Source organism: Pollachius pollachius (genome assembly GCF_949987615.1).
Source record: "Pollachius pollachius genome assembly, chromosome: 5".
Taxonomy (NCBI): domain Eukaryota; kingdom Metazoa; phylum Chordata; class Actinopteri; order Gadiformes; family Gadidae; genus Pollachius; species Pollachius pollachius.
Genome location: NC_136938.1, coordinates 26244896 through 26263986, shown reverse-complemented (window position 1 = coordinate 26263986; position 19091 = coordinate 26244896). Strand labels below are relative to the sequence as shown.

General features: G+C 45.7%; 2 protein-coding genes across 2 annotated transcripts in view; both read right to left on the bottom strand.

Moving 5' to 3' along the window:
- Positions 1-9104, bottom strand: part of prmt3 (protein arginine methyltransferase 3) — a 40239-nt gene extending 31135 nt beyond the window's left edge. Inside the window, exons 1-9 of the mRNA XM_079736224.1 lie at positions 9063-9104; positions 7931-8051; positions 7729-7811; positions 7570-7619; positions 7099-7204; positions 6229-6394; positions 5166-5310; positions 2874-2939; positions 1371-1492 (exon numbers count right to left, since the gene is read on the bottom strand). Coding sequence (XP_079592350.1) covers positions 1371-1492; positions 2874-2939; positions 5166-5310; positions 6229-6394; positions 7099-7204; positions 7570-7619; positions 7729-7811; positions 7931-8051; positions 9063-9084 — 881 coding nt within the window. The 5' untranslated portion in view covers positions 9085-9104. The remainder of the gene's footprint in view (positions 1-1370; positions 1493-2873; positions 2940-5165; positions 5311-6228; positions 6395-7098; positions 7205-7569; positions 7620-7728; positions 7812-7930; positions 8052-9062) is intronic.
- A 338-nt stretch (positions 9105-9442) lies between these two features.
- Positions 9443-14145, bottom strand: htatip2 (HIV-1 Tat interactive protein 2). The gene is made up of 6 exons (XM_079737212.1): positions 13992-14145; positions 13270-13459; positions 13046-13153; positions 12308-12445; positions 11496-11557; positions 9443-10357 (listed from the first exon to the last, which is right to left on the bottom strand). Exons 1-6 carry the CDS (start codon positions 14105-14107, stop codon positions 10144-10146), a joined length of 828 nt encoding a protein of 275 aa, XP_079593338.1. The 5' UTR covers positions 14108-14145; the 3' UTR covers positions 9443-10143.
- Between the last annotated feature and the right edge of the window lie 4946 nt (positions 14146-19091).

The following is a 19091-nucleotide window of genomic DNA, read 5'->3' as shown; positions in this document are numbered from 1 at the left end:
CTCATTGTGGGCACATCAAGTGTTGGGAAATCGAAGACACCACAGACATGCTGACACACAAACACACACACACACACACACACACACACACACACACACACACAAGCCAGTGGGCTGTAAAATTAAAGAAATGCCCATTCCTCAGCAATCCTGTTGTTTTGTTTATAGCAGCACGCTTGCCTACGTAATGAGAAGACTCTCCGTCATAATGGACCATAACCGAGCAAGGGAAACTGAGAAGACATTGAGGGGCGCGATGGGGAAGTGAACCCAGGTGGACGCAGGGGGTCCGGGTACGGGCAATGGGCTTGGTTACAGAACCCCGCCCGCCTCATCAGCTACTGGCTATATAAACTCTCTCACACACACACACACATCATTTACAAACACACACACACACACAGTTGTGGGAGACATTGCATATCTGTTATTGGGACTACATAAACAACTATATTAAAGTGTTTTCGAGGAGGGCCAGTATGCCTGTGTATGTGTGTGTGCACGCTCGCATGTGTGTATGAATAACTCAAACACGGGTCCTGGGACAGTCATAACCATGGGAAATCAGAGGCCGGGGAGAGGGAGACTGTGAGAGCGGGGAGTGTGTCTTCAGGTGTAAATTACCTGCGTTACGGCCGTAGCCGACTGTCAGCAGAACTATACAGCCTGCCCGAACGACAAAAATAAAAATACGACGCAAATAAACAAGTCCGTAAAAAAGTTGGTTGGAGGTCACAGTCACACAACCACTATTCTCACTATAGCGGTTCAAGGGGAGTGTGAGTGTGTGTCCATCCCTTATAGAAGAAGTAAGGCCCATGAAGGCACTGTAGCAGGTTATCTACACGCAAACCATATGCACACACACACACACACACACAAACACATTATCACAGGCAATAAACTTTGAATGAAGGTAGAGGTGTGGGAGAACAGACGATGACAGCGAATTAATAAGTAACATTCAGGTCTCTTCCGGGTCTCATCCAGGAAACAGAATTTGGATTGGTGTGAATGTCTCTTGACCTATACCTTAAGGGCTGATTATGGTCCCCACGTTCACGTAACACAAGGGGGTTACGGACCCCTTAGATCCTTGCGGAACCGGCTTGCGTCCACCGCAAGGGCCTGATGTGTGCCTCCCAAAAATTGCAACCTTCCGTCGAGGCGACGCAGCAGTTAGGCCTGTGATTGGTCCACCTCCATACCATAAGGGTTCACGAATGCGCCGAAGCGTCTCCGTGGTCATTGCGTTGCGTGAACGTGGAACCATAATTAGCCCTTTACATTTCATAAGCTTGCTAAAGACATGTAAGACAGTGCTCAATTTCGATCTTGAATCATTTGAGCATGCTCGCTCGTGTCCCTACCGGACGATATCCATGGCTTGATAGATGATCTCTGATTGGTCCACCGCGATCACCTTCGCGGCGCCGGCTCTGGCAGCAAACATGGAGAGGATGCAGGTCCCACAGCCAACGTCCAGCACCACCTGCGCACGTGCACACACACACACACGAGGGGATGAACGAACGTGCACGCCAACACGAAAACGCTGGGGGAAGTCAGGCTGATGAGGCTGAGAGGAGGGACAGCTGGGGAGGTGTTTAATTATGCTTCCGTGGGTCACAGGCGGTCGGAGGAACACGCAAAGCCTTCTGGCGTTTGTTCTCGCGACGGCCAAACACACAAACACGAGCGGAGTTTCCCTCAGCGAGTTTAAAAGGAAGTGCAAGTGGCTTATTCAATCTTCAACATGAACCCTGAGCCAGCCCTCCGGTTTATCCGGCTGTGAGTCAAAGCGTCGGAAAATTATGTTCCATGAAATCCGTTGCAATCTCACGTCATTCCAGTCGATCAAATGTCTTTGAGTCGATTTAACGGGTGAGGTCTGTGTTCCCTCCTTGCTACATAGCAAGAGGGTGACCAAGTAGCATAGGCAATTTACAAGCAAGGCCATTTACATTAGGGCGATGGTGCAGCAGAATGAAGTGACACCTTTTCGAGCTCACCCACGACACAATCATGAGTCTGATAAGACTGATGAGATATGTATCAGTATAATTTTGAAAATATATTCTGTAGGTGTGTAGTGGATACATCCCTCTGTGATATGTAATCCCTATTTTAAGCACTTTTAATAATTTGGGCTGTGAAATCCTTCACCATAACCTGTTTATATAATAAGCCCCTGAAAAGCCCCTAATAATAATCTGCCTTTTACTATATGCATCCTCCCCAAAGAACCTACATGAAAACCTTGAATGAAACCGTCCTGTGCCTATCCTTGTTTACCTTCATAATGTAAGGCGACCCCTCCCCCCAGCCATCACTGCTGGCTCAGTTCTATACTATCTGCCAACAGCCCAGCATCCCATTCCCCCCATCAATACCTCCCCCCTTCAGCCCTCCTCTATAGTCTCTTCCCTGCACTAACTACCAGCCACCCATATAATGGATGGTCATGATACAGGCCACTGCCTGTGGGGGTTGAGGGTGGCGATGGAGCTAGGGGGGGTGGTGGTTGTTTGGGGGGAAGGGATGAGGGGTAGATGGCTTGCGCTCGTTATCAGTGTGTCGCAGTGCACACCAGGCTAGCTAATAAAGTCACTATGTTTTAAATCTGGCTCACAGCCTCGGCTGTATCGCAGGCTCCTCCCCCTCGTAAACACACAGACACAATGCAGACACACACAAGTCTCTCTCTCTCTCTCTCTCTCTCTCTCTCTCTCTCTCTCTCTCTCTCTCTCTCTCTCTCTCTCTCTCTCTCTCTCTCTCTCTCTCTCTCTCTCTCTCCCTCCCCTATACCATTAAGTGGATAATCAGCTGACCCATACAATGGCGGAGGAGGCGGCTGTAACTCAGACACTCACCTTGTCTTTGAAGACCTCTGGGTTTCGGTACATGAAGTCTCGGTAGCTCTCTGTGCGGACCTTATCCTGCAGAGACAACGTCAACAACGGGGGGGGGGTTGTAAATAACCACATTGAGTCACATTGAGTAATAATCCAACCCCATTTGGGGTTGGATTATTAGGGTCATGAGATGTTTAAAAACATCTTTATTCTCGGGATGCGTGTTGTGTAACATTTCAGGATGCAACATATGAAAAGGTATCACCGAAGACAAAGAACATGGTTTTGTTTGTTCGTTTTGAGCGAGTGATGTATGCTGTATAGTTAAGAAATTGCACTACATCTACATTTAATAAAATTTAAATTTTGCTGTGCAGCTTTTGATATTGTAGACCAACAGATGTACATCAGCCATTGAATTATCTGGGATGGCATCAACAACACTGCACTGTGAGAAAATGCGTCTCAATTTCAATCTTTTATCACACAAGCCTTTTTTGTTTTCCTTCTCATTATTTTATCTATTTCCTTATCTGCCTGCCACAACACTTGGTAAAGAAGTATAATTATTATATTATTATACTGTTTAAACATGTAGGGGATAATAAAGGTATTCCCTGCCTGTATTGTAGAATAACAAAGGTATTCCCTGACTGTATTACTTGTTGGAAGCAGTATCAGTGCACAGTGCCTGGTCGGCAGGATTGAGCAAACAGTAGTCTGTTGAGTTGTGGAACAGGTACAAAAACTAATCCAGAATGGAACCGACACTATTGGCATGAGGCTTGGTCTTGATTGGTCTTTCCAGCGAAGCTCCACAACTGATTTGTTAATTAGCCCGTCAATCAGCTACTGTCTCAAACAAGAGACCAAAACATCATTCATTGTGTGCAAACCGATTCTCTATGAGAAACCAATGTAACTGAAGAGTGACACTTGAAATGCCAAAAAGGTACGCACACACTTTGATTTACTAAAGCGGGGTCCAGCCAGATCAACGTGTAAGAAGTCGCTTTGGATAAAAGCGTCTGCTAAATGCCCTAAATGTAAATGTAAGAAAGGTCGAGAAAGTCGGGGATCGCTGAAAAACACTCTGAAATCTAATCTACCTAAGGATCGAAGGTATTGGCAAAAATATAGGCCAAAAATAGACATTATATACCGTCCAAAAGTCACCAAAAGTTACCGGAACAGCTTTTACAGTCAGAGATTGGCCATGTCTTCCAGACTGTTTAATAAAGATATTCCGCCATATTCAGACACATTGCTACCCTGCTAGTCATCGGTTGAATGATTCTTCCACGGAAAGTTACTTCACGATAATAAAATGTCTTTCTGGGAAACCTCGAAAAGAAAAGAAAAGAGAAGAAACTACAACTACACGACACTAGCGAGAGAGTTCCCCTTTGCCCAGAGACACGCGCTCCCGCGCGGGCGACCCACGCGCGTGTCTCCCCCGTGTGCGTCCGAGGTGATGCACCTCAGCGTACGGCCGATGGAGCTGACGTTAATGTTGCACTGCAGGCACGCGGCCCCTCGGCTGCCGGGCCGACCCCCACTACCCGTGACGCACCAGCATCACTTAACACGACGCTCGACTTCCAGCGCCGCCCGCCACCAATCGTAGAGGACGGGAAGGAGGACTTATGTGGAGGCACTGCGGTAAAGTAGAACTACAAAAGGATGAGGAATAAAGAGAGAGAAGGGGGGGAGGCAGAGAGGGGGGGGGGGGGGGAGAGCACACCATGCCCCAGCACCTGCATACGTTCTCCCAGGGTTTTGGACTGGCTGTCTCTCTGTCTTTGAAGCAAAAGCATCTTTGGGGCAAAAAAATTAAAAGATATGCAAGATACGTTTCGGAAGCCTTCTTCGCACACAGTTGGCCGTCTTTGTTTTTATCGCTGATTCGTCGCTTTGAAGCGGTGTCGGATACTCGACATCCACGCGTGCATGGAAGTGATCACTTTAATTTAATGCTACACCGAACCTAGCTGCACTAGGATGAACTTGTGGGTTCCTGGTGCGCGCGCACGCACGCACACACACACACACACACACACACACTCTGTCATTGAGACCAGTGGCTCGATTGTACACACAATCGCTCACACACACTTAAAATGCCTGCGTGTGCGGGAGATCACATCCCACTACTGGTGCTGGCCGTGTGTGTGTGTGTGTGTGTGTGCATATGCTTGTGTGTGTGTGCGTGCATATGCACGCGCACACACTCCTGCGTGTGTGTGCTCGTGCGTGCGCGCGTGTTAGCGTTTGTGCGCATGCGTGTGTGTGTGTGCGTGCGTGTGAGACCTTGAGCATCTCCTGATGGATGCCGTAGTGGCCGTAGGAGCTGAAGTAGGCGTCGTCCTCGTCGTCCCGGAGCTCCGCCACGGGGCCCAGGCCGCCCGGCGCCCTCCTGGTGTCCGCGTTCAGCACCAGACCCTGGGCCAGCAGCCTGCAACACAAGCCCCCCTGGCAGTCAGCCTGGTGGTGCTCCCGCTACACCGCCGCTAGCGCAGCGCTAGCACTTTATACACACACATGCACGCACGCACGCACACACACACACGCACACGCACACGCACTCACAAGCGTGCGCACACACGAGACATTTCCGATGTCAAAATACATAAATATATAAATAAAGGGCACATAGAAGCAATTTAGAACATTTTATGTGTGCTGTAGACAGGCTGCCGATGCGTCCAGCCTGAAAACACACATCCTTCATGCAGGACAGAGCAGTAAATGGAGGGGACGGGGGGGCATTCATCTTTCTTACTCTTTTCACACCCCTCCCCCTGTAGTCCCTGCGCTCTCGTCTCCTGTATTTTTCCCTTATTGCCTCCCCCCTCCATCCAGCCCTCCTTACTTTAACCTCTATGCAGCAGTGGAAATTTCCTTTCCCTACGCTTCGCTTTCCCCTTCTCCAAACTTTCTCCCATTCATTGACGCGCCTGCAGTACCGGAGCTCAGGGTTGCCCTCTGCTGGTTTCGGATAGGTATTGCACGTGCCACGAGACAACAGGATTCTAGTGCATGCACACAGCTCTCTGGGATCGCCTAAAAAACGATGACTAGCAAAGTAAAAAAAAAATATGAATGTGAAAGACTCACTTGTTCAGAGTTCACTCAGACTGCATAGCAAACCCCCCCCCCACGCCCCTCTTACATACTTAATGTAGGTTTGTACGTCCGTGCACTTAATGCACGCATTATTTGTATGGTACCGGCAGCGATATATATTGTTCTATTTCTTCTGACAAATGTACTTATTGTAAGTCGCTTTGGATAAAAGTGTCCGCTAAATGCCCTTATTGTAAATGTAATAAAATCAAACAAAGTAAAACAAAAAACAGAAAGCTGTACAAACTTGAGTTTGTGCAGGTCGTCCATGGCTCTGGCGAGGGCTTCCTCCGCCCGTTGGGCCCTGTCCTCAGCAGACTGGGCCCTCTGCAGCACGGCACTGTGGTCTGGGGCCCCCGACACGGGGCCTTGGGCGGGGCCTTCCCCATCACCCCCACACAGCTCCTCAGGGTCTGGTGGGAACACAGAGCACGATATATGGACTTTCACTAAAGTTTAGAACACTGCATGAACGGTGGGGTAAAATAGCTCACTGCTGGATTGTCCCGAACGGAAATGGAATCTACTTAAGGATCTAAAATATTGGCAAAAAAATAGCGGAAATAAGGGGCCATTACATTCTGTCCAAAAGGTTAGTTACCGGTACAGCTTCTACAGTAAAAGATGCTTCTACAGCATCCAGACAGTTGAACTATTTAATAGAGATATTCTAGCATAATCTGAGAGTCACATTTCTACGTAGTTAGTAACTGGTTGAATGAAATTTCTTCATGATAATGAGATGTCTTTCTGCCCACACACAAACACTATTCATACTAATTTAACCCTTCCCACCGATCCATCACTAGAAAACATTAGGATGTACTCATGCAACTACCTATTAACCCCTATATTCCACACTATTACTCAATAAGCACACGCTTATTTTTTTCTTTTTTTTTAGCGACTCAAGTTCTTTGTTCAGACACATGTTACTAATGAGCCTATTAATGAGTTAGGGGGCATCTTGCTCAAGGACGAGTCAGGACTACCGGTAAACACTGGACATCATGCTTTGAACCGCTCCGGTATGGAGTCAAACGCCCTCAACACTATCCTGACTATCCTATACACAGGTCTAACGCTTCCCCACCCTAAAGTAGGCCACCACTCCTACCGGTCTGAAGCAGGGGGTCGTCCTGCAGAACAGGTCGGAGGAAGTCCTCGCTGTCCCAGGGGACTGGACCCTCTGGCCGCCCGGTGAAATCCGCCCCGCTGCCCTTCTGCAGGCAGAGGTTTTACACTGGTTGATACATAGTTTTCTATTGCATCAAATGTAGGCCTACTTTGGTCAAGTTTTAAGTGAGGGAAACGATGAGGTTTTCAATTTCACTGAAAGGATCCCATTCACATTTACATTTAGGGCATTTAGCAGACGCTTTTTTATCGAAAGAAGAGAAACAACAATATATCTCTGTCGGTACAGTAAGGATGTTCATACAAACGAGTGCAAAGCACTGACAATTATTAGGTTAACCCATTCCCCGTATACCACAAAGATAGCTAAAGTCGCTACACATTGTTAACGACTGAACTCTGAACATTTCAAATTCTATTGAAATGATGCAAGAAAGTGTACGTTTCTTACTTTGGACCGTAAGAAGTTGATCAGCTTGATGTATCCATAGTCGTCCAAATCTACCAGGGACAGTAATCGGGAGAGAATCTGAGAAATTGTGCTTTTGCCACACTTTGTTTGGATGGATACATTAGGACAAATAAACATAACAACATTAAAATTACTTACTGTGCTTGCGTATCACATCTACGAGATTGAATTGGTGCTCGGTTGAACAGTGTTGTAGTGTAATCGGCACAGAGTTCAACAACCTGAACACAAAAATACAAAATCAATTTTACAGGCAATGAAGCTGCAGCCATTCTTTAAAGCTTGTAAACAAAGTAAAACAAAGTATAGCCAATCAACAAAAAAATGAATTATTTTGTACCGGTCACAGAAGAGACAGGTGACGTGTTGGTCGTCACTGTCCTCCTCGTCCAGGCACTGCCACTGCTCATCGTCCCCGCTGTCCGAGAGCTCGGGGACATCGTCCATCTCTCCATCATGACCTGTCAAGAACAGTTAGTTTGATCAAAACCGGTCATGACCTGTCAAAACCAATCATGATCTGTCAAAATCAGTCATGTTCGGTCAAAACCAGTCAGATCAACCAGTCATGACCTTTCGGAACCAGTCATGATCTGTCAAAACCAGTCATGATCAGACAAAATCAGTCATGTTCGGTCAAAACCAGTCAGATCAACCAGTCATGATCTGTCAAAACCAGTCATGATCTGTCAAACCAATCATGACCAGATAAAACCAGTCATGTTCCCAATTCAATGTCCAGCTCCACTTCCTTATCATTCCTTCTCAGTACCAGTTTGTTAAAACCACTTTACAATTAATAATTATATCGATACTGCGCATGTATACGTTTTGGGAAAAGAGGAAAGCTGAAAGAGGTCAGTACCACATCCAGTATCAGGTGAGTACCAGACACAGTACTACCCACTGAGGTGAGTACCAGACACAGTACCCACTGAGGTGAGTACCAGACACAATACCCACTGAGGTGAGTACCAGACACAGTACCCACTGAGGTGAGTACCAGACACAGTACCCACTGAGGTGAGTACCCACTGGGGTGAGTACCAGACACAATACCCACTGAGGTGAGTACCAGACACAGTACCGACTGAGGTGAGTACCAGACACAGTACCCACTGGGGTGAGTACCAGACACAGTACCGACTGAGGTGAGTACCAGACACAGTACACTGAGGTGAGTACCAGACATAGTACCCACTGGGGTGAGTACCAGACAGTACCAGACACAGTACCCACTGAGGTGAGTACCAGACACAGTACCAGACACAGTACCATCCTCAGTGGGTACTGTGTCTGGTACCCACTGTTTAGTACCAGACGCAGACGCTAAGATAAGGGGACTTTCGCATCGCAAGTTATAACAACGCTACACGCTTTAGGAATAAAAACATGCTGTAAAGTCAGAAAGAGCATCTTATTGAAACGAGGTGATGCGATTCGTTTGTTGTCTTTCTATTGACATCACTCACGTGGGTCTCTTTGCTCTGCCATGTTGCCTCCTGGTTTCGAAGGACGCGTTTCCGGGTGACGTTCGTTTACGTCAGGAGGAGCCACCGGCGTGAGATGTAAATAACACACAATGACCGCTGGATGTCACTAAAGCACCACTTCAGTTTCAAGTCTGATGCGACAGATCGATCAATAGACTTAAGAAACAGAAACATATACTTAAGATTTCCCCTCAATAGTTTGATTTTAATTTCATATGGAACATACTGAACATGCACAAAACTATTTCATAAAAAATATAGTCAGTTATGCATGCTAGTAGACTGTGTGCTGCTGTACGATTGTTCAAGCAAGACTGAGAAAGATGCATATTGCCAGAGCAATTAATCAACATCAAAGATCCCAGAATCACAACACATTTTAATGACGTAGTTTACACAACTGTATGGTCAATTTAAGGCATTTTCCCCAAGCGGCATCACATGCATTTTCTCAGACATGCATGGTTGTCTGTCTTACAATTGGGCTCCTATACTTAATTCGATTGAATGTTGCAAACCCGTTACATGTAGCTGTATCAATTAATTACAGAGTTCAAATTTTACCACCTCCGTTTTTCCAAATCTCACAATTTTCCCCATAATGAGATAAACATTTTTTTCAGAATTAATTTTTTTCTAAAATAAATGTATGTGTTCTTTCTTAATCTGTATAGCACAATTATGATGTACATATGTTCAATATTATTTGGATTATAAAATTTTAACAGATTAAGATTAAAATATATGAAAGCATCTTTTTACACAAGTAAACCCGCCACAATCCACCAGAAGACCAATCCCCTCCCCAACGTCCTCAACGGGAGCTATGCGAACAGAACAACATGTATTAAATGGTCATATAGTGCAAATCTCATATCCCCTCCTACACTCTGCGTATCATACATAACTCACAAGCTTCGATGTCAATTTCTTTGGCTGTACTACAACTTCGGACACCTCCAAGTTTCAAGTCAACGACCCCCGACACCTAATGAGAGTATCTGATGAGAGTATCTCCGCCCGGATGCTTTGCTCCGCTTCCCTGGGGGGAAGCGGACCCTCATTTGGTGGGGCTCGCTCCCAGGGCGAGGATGGCCTTGTTCTCCAGGATCTCCGTGGGGTGCTCAGGTTTGAGGACCGTGTTGGACGCCATGGCCCGGGTCACGGCTTGGATGGGCACGGACATGGAGGGAAACATGAAGGAACAGGAGCTCAGCACCTTCCGGGCCATCCATTCACCCGGGCGGCTCTCCTGCCTCTCCACCAAGAGCACCCTGAAGGGAGGGAGGGGAGGGAGGGAGGGAGGGAGGCAGGAGGGAGGGGGGGGAGGGAGGGAGGAAGAAGGGGAGGGAGGGAGGGAGGAAGGGAGGGGAGGGAGGGAGGGAGGCAGGAAGGAGGGGAGGGAGGCAGGAAGGAGGGGAGGGAGGGAGGGAGGGAGGGAGGCAGGAGGGAGGGGAGGGAGGGAGGGAGGCAGGGGAGGGAGGCAGGGGAGGGAGGGAGGAGAGGAGGGAGGGAGGGAGGAAGGAGGGGAGGGAGGGAGGGAGGCAGGAAGGAGGGGAGGGAGGGAGGAGGGGAGGGAGGAAGGAGGGGAGGGAGGGAGGGAGGGAGGGAGGGAGGGAGGGAGGCAGGAAGGAGGGGAGGGAGGGAGGCAGGAAGGAGGGAGGGAGGGAGGAAGGGAGGCGAGGCAGGAGGGAGGGAGGGAGGAAAGAAGGAAACAATAGAAAATTATTAACGGCAAGTCACACTTGTATTGTGAATGTCTATCTATAAAAGCATTACATGTATATTATTAATGTAATTTGAATTGTAATATAGAGCATTTTAGATGAATAAATGTTATGTATATATATGTGTATATATGTATATATGTATATTATGTAGATGGATAACATGTATTCATTATGAATATTGATGAAGTATGCCGGTTAACACAGCATTTCATAAAAAGGTCAAGAGGAGCTTCAATTCAGCATTGTTTCTTTATTTTGCAAACGCTATGAGGATTGTGATTGAGCCAAAACATGCCCCATGTGGGGAATCACGGCACTACAGCTGAACAGCCGATGCACTCGTGCCTTCAGCGTTCAGTCTGAACTAATGCAATCTGATCTAGCTCCACTCATGAACATCCCGGTTATACAGGCTGATATTATGTGATTTTAGTCTCAACATTTAAGCATGAAAGGACCACATCCTAGTTTGTTTTTTTTCTCTTTATTTTGGTGCAGAGCACATGCTGTTTCTATGGTTACTCTGTTTGACTAAAAAACAAACACAAGCTGATGATACGAGTCACCCTGGGGACAATACAATCTAGAGCCTCCTTATTAAAGGCTTGAATCAACACTAACAGTATTGACTTGCTGTACATGTTTTAACCAACAGATGAACATGCAGTTCGGGGGAACTTACGCAGGTCTGTAGATGGAGAGCCGATCAAAGCCCAGTGCTTCTATTTCGGCCTCCACTTGTCCCTAGAACAGAACCAGCAGCAGACAGGATCCAAGTTTACATTGACAACATAACGTATTGTAAGGAGAGCTGTAATAAAGGGTTAGCCTTCGCAAGACTATATTTTTCTTGGTTTTTATCAAGTGCAAAACATTCAGTCCCAACCCAACCAACCAACCCATTCACACCAAACCGATTAACTTGGACACTACTGTGTGTTTGTGTGTGCGTGTGCGTGCTTGCATGTGTGTGTGTGAGATATAGTTATATATTTGGTGGGAATAGATAAGGCCCCAAAATGCCTACAACTTTTGCATATAATAAAAGATGTGCGGTTACAACATAACAATAACTTCACAAAATAATATGATCTTAAATTAAGTCATTTGTTGCAGTATGGTTCACATACAGTTCAAAGCCCATAGGATAAACACTGAGATATAATACCTATGATCACAACCAGTGTTATTAAAGGGTCCCTATTTTACCACCAGATGCGAGTGTGAGTAGCCCTTACAAGCCGTTTCCAATTCTGCCCTGGCTTGTGACATAGTGAAATCCTAAATGAGGACTGGGTTAGATCAGATTACCAGCCTACCCAGTAGACTGTACAAACTGGTTGGCTTGTCTATCTATCTATCACACATCCAGGTGGACACTCCCACTTGTGATGTCGCCATGTCCCAGGGCTGGCTATCCACTCCCACACCCGTTGGTCAAACAGGGGTCCTTCAATATTGAAGTCCAACAAATCAAGCCTGAGCCACGCTTACCTTGACCTTGAGATAGAGGAAGCTGCTGCCCTTATCGGCTCCTTTGGACGACTCCAGGTGGAACTGAGAGCACCCCCCTGCCTTGGCCAGCTCGGCGGACTTGAGCACGTAGTCGTGATCCACTCGAACAAAGCCCTCCTGGGATACACAGACCACCCAGCTTAGGCACTAGAAACCTTCCCTTGAGTCCCGGCACCTCTCTGTCGTCTCAAGGGGAGAGGATGGCGGCGTGGTTAGGACTGCTAAGACACTGAGCACCACACAACAGTAAGTTGATGTGGAGCCTCTGGGGTGGATGGCTGGTTTAAGCAGCCTCACCCGGCCCGAGGCAGGTTGAATCACCGGTGCTACAGTTGGATCTTATTTTGAATGATTTTTGCAGCATGTGATCAAAGCCTTATTGTAGCCCGCAAAAGGAGTGATGTATGTCTATAAAAGAAAAAACACTATAGTGAAATGATTCCTCCGTCTCCTGACATTTCTTGCAGACTGAAAAATCTGATCAATCAAAAGTGTGGTTAATGAATGGCTATTCATTAACCACACTTTTGTGGTTAATGAATAGCCATTCATTAACCACGATCATTGCCAGAATCAAAACAGAGCTCCCATACTCAAAGTCTGTTCAGATCAATAGCCATCACTCATTATGCCAAATAGCATTATAATTTCACGTTGATAAGGGGTTAGTAAGGCTAATAGCGATAGATTAGTTAAGTGACTTAGATTTCGCCTCACCGCCCCGGACTTCGCCTTGGTGGTTCCCAGGCAGCAGTAGCCGACATCATGACCCTGGAAGGCGGTGGCGTGGTCTTCCAGCTTCTCAAAGTCCACCACCTCCTGGACCTTAAGACGCAAAACAAAGCTAGCTTTCCTACCAGGGTCCTCAGAACAAGCTACGCCTAGATCAATGTGAAATGGAGTCAGACGTTTCAACCGTTGACACCAGTTGACTCTCTTACCAGCTTTTCGTAAGCTTTGTCCTCGAAGGTAACCTCTCTCCGGCCGATGAGCGTGATCTTGGAGAAGAGGTTTCGATCAAGCAGCTCTTTGAGAAGCAGTCTCCCCGTCTCTCCAGTGGCTCCCAGGATAAAACAGCTTTTGTTCTGCTGCCTAAAATCCTCCTCAAGGCTCTCCATGTTAACAGCCATGCTGTGAATGCCAAACACAAGACATGGCCACAGAATGATATTTGAATGTTTGGGAGATAGCCATACAGCATGTTTAACAGCTTTACAGTTTTTGGATTAAAGTTCTAGAGAAGGGAAAGCAAGTTTCAAAATCCAACATGGCTAGTTATGTTGTTTTCCCTGTCCGAAAGTTAACTTGAGTAACGCATGGAGCAAATACTTCTGGAACTTTTTTTTTTTTCATACCAATGGATCTAATACAACCACGCTTATAATGGCACTGCCACCATGGAAATGAAAGGTCTTCCGTGCCATTCTAGTAATGGATATATTAGATACATTGGTGACAAAAAAAGTATTCCTACACAATATTAATATCTATATAGTATCCTATATATTTTTTACATTATACACTAAATAACCTATATATGCAGTGGATATAGATGTATAGACACAATATATGTATATAAATGTATATCTCGCCGCATGATCTATGGGATTAAACAGCAAGCGTGTCTGCAGCCCCCAAACATAACAACCATATATATATTTACCTAGGTAATGCCCCTGGGTCGGAATAATCCAGGTAATGTAAAACCGCAGCGATCAACACAACAACGAGTGTCAAATATCCTGTCGCTTCTCCTAGGATGCTCATTAGTAATTTCATAACCTCTGTGCGCAGCTTTACCACTTCCTGGATTCTCGTTTACCACTATCTTTTGAGTGTCCATACGAGGCTCTCGCGATAAAATTTAATCTCACGCGAGTAGGCTTCGTCTGTTTCCATGTGACGTCAGCTCCACTGACAATTGTTGCAAATCGAGGTAGACCTAAAAAGTAAACCATTTCAGAAGAACATCTGACTACACCCAGCTGTAGCCTTCAGAAAATACTCCAAGGGGGATCTAAGGCCGGTCTTTGAGAAATTGTTGAGAATTTTTTAAATTATATAAAATTTAATAAAGTTGAATTGAGAAGGTTTGAGTGAAGGTCTTTTAATTTGAGAGCTCTTGGGTGCAGGGGTGCCCTTACAGCTCTCCAATATAAGCTGATCTAAGGGCTTTTTATTGGACAGACTTTCAGATTTTCTGCAAGAATATTATCTTCTGACTGGATGAATATATTAATTTATTCGGTCCAGATGGACGTCTCAGACAATGAGTTAAATGGTCCGCTGCGGGCTATTTGAATCACCCCATGGACGAGCCTGAGTAAAATAAAGACACCACCAACATGCGCGCTCCCGCTGTCAGCGCTGTTGGGAATCTAAGCCAGCCCAGGGATTTAATTATGTCACTAAAACAATTGTATCGCTTATGTTTAATTAGCATGGAGATTGTACTATATTTTTGGAAATAGTAAATAGCTATAAATTATATTTTGAATCATATTGACTTGATTATTTTTTTTAGACCCTGCTGTTACCCCCTGCGGCCACAAGAGAGCGCTACTTCAATATAAAGAAAAACTGATTGCACCCGTGATGTATAGCCTACTGGTTGAGCCTATGGTGGGTCCGTATTATCAGCTATAATCAGCCTCCTATGTGCATTTATGTGACTTAATATTAAATACATTTTCTAATACTACAAAAATTATTACATGAAAAATAATAATAATCATTTCCATAGATCTATGTTCTAAATCTAGGCTGCAGTTCAATACAACTCATTCAAGTTTGTTGTACGACAACCGTATCAACAAAAGACACGATTGGACGGACAGCTTCAGATAAAAGTCACCAGCTCTGATTCCTCAAAGATGGGAGTGCTCTTTCCATTTATTATCCTGCTCTCAGCTTAAATAGCAAATCCGCCTGAGCGAGAGCTTCTGATCACTGCTGTTGAGGCTGGGAGAGTCAGAGATGCCTTGTTGATGTGGCGTCCACCACTAGGCTCTGACACACATGCTTCCACAGCTCAGCTGTCAGGTGCAGTGTTCTCGCCTAAATGATATGATATTAAAGCAAGGTCGTGGCGGTTTATTGCATTGTTGACCCATTGATGCTGGTGATGGATGCGTTGGGAGTTCAAGGGGAGGTAATGGCCCCATTCTTAAGGAGTTCCATAGTCTGAACTGGATGGTAAACACCACTGCTCCGTCTGGGATGTATACCATCGCCTCTGAGTGAGACTTCCATCTCGGCTGCTGGAGGGAGTGTAACCACAGAGGTCTCCCCCCGAACGAAGGGGGTCAGTGGGGTCAGCGGGTTACAATTATATATTTTATAGTGTCGACTAATCCCAAAGAGAAGGACAGAAGATGAAAGACTGGAAGGGTTGTTTTTTTTGTTGCTTTCTACTTATTGCTCATTTATATATATATATAAAAAATCTCCCTTTCTAACCATGTATTCACACATCTATTTTTGGTTTAGCTGTTTGTATTGTTGTAGTTCATACACTAGTTGATTAACTCACTCTATAAACTCATTATATTAAAGTGGTGCTCTCCTACAATCTCTCTTTTGTTCTCTCCGGCAAAACAAAAACAGCACACCGCTACACACGCGCACACACGCACACACCCACACACACACACACACACACACACACACACACACAGGATCTGGTACCGCTACACACAGAAGTGTGTTTCAGAGCCAGTCTGTTGCTGTAGCTCCTCCAGACCGTCTCTGGGGGAACAACCACTAACTCAGAACCGCCTGGGATCTGAATGCATGGCGGGAATGTCTCCACTCAGTTTGGAACAGTCATTATACGACAGATGCAAGGGCTTGCATCAGTGGGCTCAATCAGCATTGTGTTAGCTCTTGACCTAACTGACTTTTTCATTATTTTCTTATATTTTAAAACTGTCAAAACCTTTAAAATTATTAACCCAACTCTCTGTAATATAATAATGTCAGGTTTCATTTTCTTTTTTTTGCTTTTCAGTTACTTCTGCAAAATCATGAAACAAAAAATCAAGCAACACTACTGTGATTGATTCTATTCATATACCAACAGCGGTGAACTTATATTGTCTAAAAGTTTGTTTTTATATGTACAATAGACAAAAGTTTAAAGAACATATACATTTTTTATAACATAGAGGGATATAATCACGATTATCACCCTATTATAATCGTGATTCAAAAGCCTTGGATGCTGGATTCAATATTGTATTCAATATTTGGAATTTCTAGTTGGCAAGTTCTAGAAGGGATTCTTAACTTCTTCATAGCCATAGGACCTAACCATCGTGGGTCAGTTTACTAGGCATTGCTGCCTCTACTGGTCTTGCTAAGGTCAGGATCAAATAACCCAAATAGGAGGATATTTATAGTGTTATCTATCAGAACAAAGCCTGTGAAACTGCACAACATTCTCCAGGAATCCATCAGAACAACTAATGCATTGGAATAAAATAACTTAATGTAGTTTCAATTGCAACACCTCCATTCTGTTATTTTACAGTCCAGTAGTTACGTAAAAAATAAACATGTTATTCCGCGGCCTAATTGAGTCATGTTAGGCCGCCTGGAGTAGAAGCATTGACCAAACAATAAGGGCTCCCCTCCGCTGAAGCAACATGGGGTTTCATTAGCAGACACTGTCTCGAAAAGCAAGCAAGTCCAGTCACATGCAATGAATTCATCAACACCCCATGTTTCCAACACCCCTGCCACTCAGAACACAAGACATCGACCCCATCTTACAGAACCAGATAACCGGGGAGTTCTGCGTCCGTGGTGCCAGCAGCGAGCGACAGAAAGCATAAAAAAGAGGCCTCTCGCTGACAGCAGAGTCCTTAAACTGGCACTCCGCTGAACTGAAATGTGGGGCCTTTTGTTCCTGAGCCGTGGGGGCTAATTGGGCCTAGCGGTAGGGTAGGGCCTAGCCGCTGGGCCCATGTCCGTCGCACCTGTTGAGCCATTGTCTCAGGCATTGATTCAACAGGAAGTTACATTGGGGAGGCAAAGGCTTAGGACACAGTAGGTGCGTGGCTGAAACGTGGTTCAATTTCCTTTCAGAGCCCCGCCGCTGGAAATGGAAATACCAACGGTTGGCCAGTGGTCAATGGCTTTTGACCATTGATTGACACGTATGAAAAGGACATATGGACCATGGAGACACGAGGCTGGTTAATGGCCAGGTTCTTGATGTCTTGGATCCATGCCTTTCTCTGCTTTTCTTCGTCTGCTGTTCAACCACAAGAAGCCTGCATGATGTCCGCATGGACTTTCTCAGTTGTTGCTGCTTAGAGGCTAATCATAGTTTTTATTGCTGGCTACTCGATCATTAGGCACTCATAACATGGTAGGCTGAGGACCCAGGAGGAAGAATAAATGCAGTGGGGTTTATGCATTTGCCCTATGGATAAAATACACAAACACAAAAGCACACACGCACATATAGGAACGATCACACAGCCACACACACAAACGCAAATACACTCAAGCACACGCATACATATAGACACACTCACACACACACACACACGCACACACAAATAGACACGCTCACACACACACGCGCGCGCACACACACACACACACACACACACACACACACAGAAATACAATCGGGGCCTGCGGCTTAGGGCCGCAAGTCTGCAGACTCTGGAGTGTGATGCTAATGATGGCAATTAATGGAGCCCGACAGCACAATCTGCTGCCCATTGTCTCCCAATCAACAGTGCTACTGTCCACATGGGCCACAGAAGGGCTGGAGGTTTAGGCGGAGGAGCCGGGGGAATGGCTGAGAGAGAAAGGCAGAGGCAGAGAGAGAGGCAGGGTCATACCTCAGGGAGCAGGACTGATGCTGAAGTGGGGATTAGCTCAATTAGAGAGGCACTGTCTGATCAACATGCAGGGTCCAGACCCTGGGTGTGTGTGTGTGTGTGTTTTTGCGTGTGTGCGTGCGCGTGGGGTTTGTGTGTGTGTACGTGCGTGCGTCCGTGCACGTGTGTGTGTGTGTGTGTGTGTGTGTGTGTGTGTGCGTGCGTGTATATGTGTTTGTGTGTATGTGTGTGTGTGTGTGTGTGTGTGTGTGTGTGTTTGTGTGTGTGTGCGTGCGTGTATGTGTGTTTGTGTGTATGTGTCTGTGTGTGTGTGTGTGTGTGTGTGTGTGTGTGTGTGTGTGTGTGTGTGTGTGTATTCTGGGATCATTAGAGCCGCATCATTAGAGCTGACTGTTGCTGTTCATGTGTCACTGAGTCGACTGACTCAGCTGGCTGTGAACACATGTCAGGAGTGATGCTTGTTTCCTGGCCTCCTGGTCAGATATCTATTGTTTACCTTGTGTTTATAATGTTAAAGGACTCAACAGGGGAAGGAAATTAAGCAAATTAAAAAGCATTCTACAACAAATGGAACACAAATGTGTTTAAATCTAAGTCAGGAACCTTAGATTTAAACCCATTTGTGTTCCATTTGTGGTACAATGCTTTTTAATTGTAGTCAGTTTAGTTACAGTTAGTATAGTTTAGTTATATTACAGCTGGAGAATGGGACCTGATTCATTTGTACCAGCTGGTCTGTCTGCTGATCTATCATCAAAGAAACCCAGAGCACCTTTTTGTGAATTCTAGCAACTCAGACAGTCACAATATGGCCCAGTATCAGTGATGCTCAGAGCAGCTTTCCTCCTCTAAGAGCCAGGGCTAAGCAGCACTGAGACCTGCTTGGGAAGGCCCGGTAAACAATG